Source organism: Psammomys obesus, unplaced genomic scaffold, assembly GCF_907164565.1.
Source record: "Psammomys obesus unplaced genomic scaffold, mPsaObe1.curated_primary_1811, whole genome shotgun sequence".
Lineage (NCBI taxonomy): Eukaryota > Metazoa > Chordata > Mammalia > Rodentia > Muridae > Psammomys > Psammomys obesus.
Window position 1 is genome coordinate 10,974,867 of NW_026596088.1, and position 4,778 is coordinate 10,979,644.

A 4,778-nucleotide genomic window follows, 5' to 3' on the forward strand; every position below is an offset into this window, starting at 1 on the left:
CAGCGGGTCTCCACCTTCCCGATGCTGCAACCCTTTAATGCAGCTCCTCAAGTTGTCAGGACCCTTAACTATAAAATTATTTTATTGCTACTTTACATCTGTAATCTTGCTACTGTTATGAACAATAACGTAAATATCTGATATGTGACATCCGGGGGTCACGGCCCACAGGTTGAGAACCACTCGGGGAGCTCCAGTTGGCCCTCCTCCCAGGGTCCAGCCTACTCCCACTCTGTCATTCCAGTGCCCACTGTAGAGTTGGACTCTCAGGTGATCCTCCTCAGACCTGCAGCACGTGTCTCTGCAAGGCTGGCTTGACCCTTGCCCAGCGCCTAGCTTCCTGCTCCACCCACCTGCAGTGTGACAGGGTGTCTAGGTGCTTTCCGTTCTTCCACTGAGGAGTTACTGAAAGCTTGCAGATTGCTCAGGCTCCTAGGTCTTGGCAGTTTGGGGCAGACCAAGGCCCCTTCTCTTGTCCCGCTGACACTTTTAGATCTGGGGAAAGCAAGACACACAAATGTCAATTAGGTGCAAACAAGTGAACTAAAGGAGCAGAAGGGTCTCCTTTGCTCTGGGGGTTCAGGAGAGCTCCCCAAGATCTGAATATGTAAACAGACAAGGGTTACAGCTCTTGCATATCGAGGGCAGGGAAATCCAGACCCAATCTCTCTCTGTAGCGTCCTCAGGTGTGTGGGGGCTTGGAGAGGACAAGTATGGTCCTGGCCCATGTCTGCTGTGAGCAGAAGAACGCGTGCTTGCTCCGGCCGTTACTAGAACACCCAGTGTGTGCCAAGCTCCAGGGAAGCTCCTCCACCCACTGCACACAGCCCTTCCTAGATCGCATTCTTTATGTTTACTTTTGTTTTTTCGAGACAGGGTCTCAGAGCAGCCCATGCTGTCCTGAAACTCTCTTGAGCAGCTCTGTCGGTCTTCTGACTAGCAGCAATCCTCTAGCTTCAGTCTCCCCAGCGCTGGAATCACAGGCAAGCCTTTTTCACTTATTTTCCAGAAGCCTTGGAAGCTGCTCCGAAATCCAGCAGAAACCTGTTTGGTGTTCCTAGGCTAAGAAAGAAGCACACTTCCGGGGGTGGGGAATGGGGGAAGAAGCGGCGTGCAGGACTTGTGGTTTTCCTGGAGCAAGGGTATGTGTGTGTGTGTGTATGGGGGGGGGGCAGTCTGGTTCCACCGAACGCGGGTCTTGGGGACAAAGGCTCAGGGGCCCTACTCTCCGGCCCGCTCCTCCTGCACCGGCGAACTTTAAAAGGCACCGGCTGCGACCTGGGACCGCGAGTCACCGAGGCTGAGAGCCCGCGTTGCACCCAGGAGAACACAGCGGGGTCGATCCCACGTCCCTCGTGTCCCAGCCCTTCCCCACTCCTTGCCTCTCCCTCACCCCCCTCCCGCCTGCCGCCCCCCTCTCCCAACCCCTCCCCACGTCTTGTCCTTCCCCTCCCTAGCCGCATCCAACTCCTCGAGCCCACTTCTTGCCACTCCAGCCCCCCCGTTTCTTGCCCCTCCCACTCACTCCAACCAACTTCTCGCACCCCGTCTCCCCTCTCGCCCCGCCCCTCGCCCCGCCCCCTCCCCCCCCCCCCCCCGACCTGGGGCTCTGGCGCTGGGCGAACATGGCGGCGGCGGTCGGGCGGGACACCCTACCTGAGCACTGGTCTTACGGCGTGTGTCGGGACGGCCGCGTCTTCTTCATCAAGTGCGGGAGGGGCGGCGGCGCTCGGGCGGGCTCGGGGGCTGGGGCCGGGGCGGCGGGCGGGCGGGCGGGCGGGGGGGGCGGTGAGCTAACAGGTGCACCTCTCCTGCAGTGACCAGCTCCGCTGCACGACCTGGCTGCGCCCGCGTACCGGCGAGCCGGTCAACTCGGGTCACAGGATCCGCTCGGGGGGGCGCCGGGGCCGGCGGGGGCCGGGGGGCGCGGGGGGTCGCCACGGCCGCGCGAGTTCCACCGACTTTTCTCGCCTTCCCGCAGACTTGCCGCGCGGCTGGGAGGAGGGCTTCACGGAGGAGGGCGCCAGCTTCTTCATCGAGTAAGTGAGCCCGCGCCGCGGCCGCACCTGCCTCACGCCCCCGCAGCCTCGGCGGCCTCGGCGCTCGGGGTTTGTGCGCCCTGGGTGGCGGGCTCGGGGGCGGCCGAGCGCCGGGGTTCGCGGCGCCGCAGGGGGCCTGGCAAGGTCCCGCCCGCCGCTGGCCCGGGCCAGCAAACTCCACCGCTCCCGGACACGCCTACCCCGGGGGGCGCGCGCTGGGCACCGTGGCGGGTGACGGGGAGTAGGGCTCGCGGGGGTCGGGGAGTGTGGCCGGGGGGCGCGGGGTGGGGGGGGGGGCGAGGGGCCGCGATGCTGGTGGACAGTGGCGTCTAGCCGCCCTGGCTGGGCTCGCCCGGGAGAGTTGGAGCGCGACCCGGGCCGCTGCATCCTTGCTCCTCTGTGATGGGATGGGGGTGGGGTTCCCGCTCAGCCAATGATATTCTTGGAACTCGACCCGCGCGTCTTCGGCGGGCGCTGGACGCGGAGGAACGCGGGCGGTCGGCTCTGTCTGGGCTGGTAGAGCGGGAGCTTTGCCGCCTGAGCCCCGGGTCGCTGCCCCACCAGTTACTCTGGGTTTGTTGGGCCTTGTGATGTGATCTGGAGGCCGTAAGCGGACACGCGTGCAGTCTTTACTTTCCCACTCGGGGAAGGTGCCTGTGTTGCAGTGTTGCAGAGTTCCTCGCTCTCGCTCTGCTTTCTGTAGTTTCTGGGAGTCAGAACTTGCCTTTGATCCTTTGCCCTAGTGCCTGGCAAAGAGTAGGAGCTCGGTAAATGTTTGTTTATGGAATGAATGAACTAGCCAAAGGTCTGCCGGCCAGTGGTTTGACCGGCACTGGGTGTACTGTGGGGGCCTGTGATTCAGAATTCATTTCTTCACCAACTTGGAAACACTGTTTAGATCTGGATCAGAATATGTGAGGAAAGCCCCCAGCCACCCTCACCGTTTGGGACTCTCGCATAGTGGCTGAGACTGATGGATGGAGATTTATGGAAGGGAGGTGCTCACTATGCGTCGATCTGTAATCCACTGGAGAAAAAGAAACAAAGAGTTAGCAAATAGTAATAGCAGGTGGCCGTTGCTGCTGTGCAGAAAATTAACACGAGGTGATGAGGATGCGATTTGGAGTGATTGGATGGCTGGTTGGATTGGAAGGTCCTGGTGACTTTTCTCTGAGCAGGTGACATTTGGAGTTTGAATGGGCAAGAAGGACCCTTGCTGTGGTGACCAGTCGGGGCAAAACATTTCGGAAAAATGTTTAAAGTATAGGAACCTTTAAGTTCAGGGAGCAAAAAGGCTTGTGTGGCTTGAGGGTGGTGACGAGGGGGGAGGGTAGTACTGAAGGAGGTCACAGGAAGGGAGGTAAGTGATGAAAAGTGGACTAGGCTAAAGAGGTGCTAAGCTTTATTCTGGGCCCAGGGAGAGCTCAGGTTTTTAAGCAAGAACGTGGCATGGTATGCGTTGCAGTTTCAGGGCTTGTGGGGTCTTGGTGGACAGCTGTGCCAGAGAGGCAGGAGAGCAGGAGAAGGTCATGGCTGTGGTCCAGAGAAGACTGTAGTGGAGGGTGGAGCACAGAGATGGAGAACAGTAGGCAGATTCAGGCTGTGCTTTGGATGTAGTGTTTGCCAATAGTTTTGGGATGCTGCCTGGGACTGTCTGAGAGAAAGAACAGTCAGAGGTGACTCCTGGGGGACTGGGGAGATAGCTCAGTTCATAAAGTGCTTGTCTCTCATTAAATCCCATAAAAATCCAGGTGTAATAATGTGCATTTGTAACCCTAGCAGTGGGAAGGTAGAGACAGGAAGATCTGGGGCTTTCTGCCCAGTCATCCTAGCGTAATCTGCCAGCCCCGGGTCCCAGTGAGAGACTTTGTCTTAAAAAACAAGGTGGGTTGTCTGAGAAGCAACAAGTGAGGTTGCCTTGGCTTCTGGCTTTTATAGTTACAGGCACACACACATGCACACTCATGCACATATGCACCCCTACATACAGGAACACACACAAGTACACATGTGTGCATGCTCTCTCTCTCTCTCTCTCTCACGCACACACAGATGACTCTTAGAGCTGAGAGTGCCTGAGCGGGTGTGCCCATATCTTTGAGATAGGAAGGCTGCGGTAGAAACAGGCTTGAATAGATGATAAAAAAGATCTTATTTTGTCGTGTTACATTTAAGTCAGCGATTCTCAACCTGTCATTTCCAAGTGTCACGGGGGTCGACTAGGACCATCAGAAAACACAGGTATTTACATTATGATTCATAATGGTAGCAAAATTACAGTTATGATGTGGCAACAAAAGTAATTTTATGGTGAGAGGTCACCACAACATGAGAGCTGTATTAACGGGTTGCAGCATTAGGAAGGTTGAGAACCACTGATATGTATGAATCTGAAGCTGCTGTTTGAGAGAAAGAGGCTTGCAGAGACCCGTTTGAGGATAACGATGTGTGATGCCATGGGGAGTAGATGTGATCATGATGGAAAAGTGTGGACCAAGAAATTCTGCCCTAGTTTGCTTTCTGTTGCTGTGATAGACACCATGCCAAAACCAGAGTGAAGGAAATTAGGGAAGAAATTCCGCTATACTTCCCGTCCCAGTTCTTTTGTAAATGAAGTCAGAACAGGAACTTGAGCAGGAACTGAAACAGAAACCACAGAGGAAGGCTGGCTCACTCTGCCTTACTAGCCCATCTTCCTTCCTTCCTTCCTTCCTTCCTTCCTTCCTTCCTTCCTTCCTT

At 56.7% G+C, this 4,778-nt stretch overlaps 1 protein-coding gene across 1 annotated transcript in view; it reads left to right on the top strand.

Annotated features, from left to right (window-relative positions):
* The first annotated feature begins 1,623 nt into the window (after nt 1–1,623).
* Nucleotides 1,624–4,778, top strand: part of Plekha7 (pleckstrin homology domain containing A7) — a 189,307-nt gene continuing 186,152 nt past the window's right edge. The window contains exons 1-3 of the mRNA XM_055627349.1: nt 1,624–1,708; nt 1,818–1,906; nt 1,982–2,039. Of these exons, the coding sequence (XP_055483324.1) occupies nt 1,626–1,708; nt 1,818–1,906; nt 1,982–2,039 (230 nt within the window). The 5' untranslated portion in view covers nt 1,624–1,625. The remainder of the gene's footprint in view (nt 1,709–1,817; nt 1,907–1,981; nt 2,040–4,778) is intronic.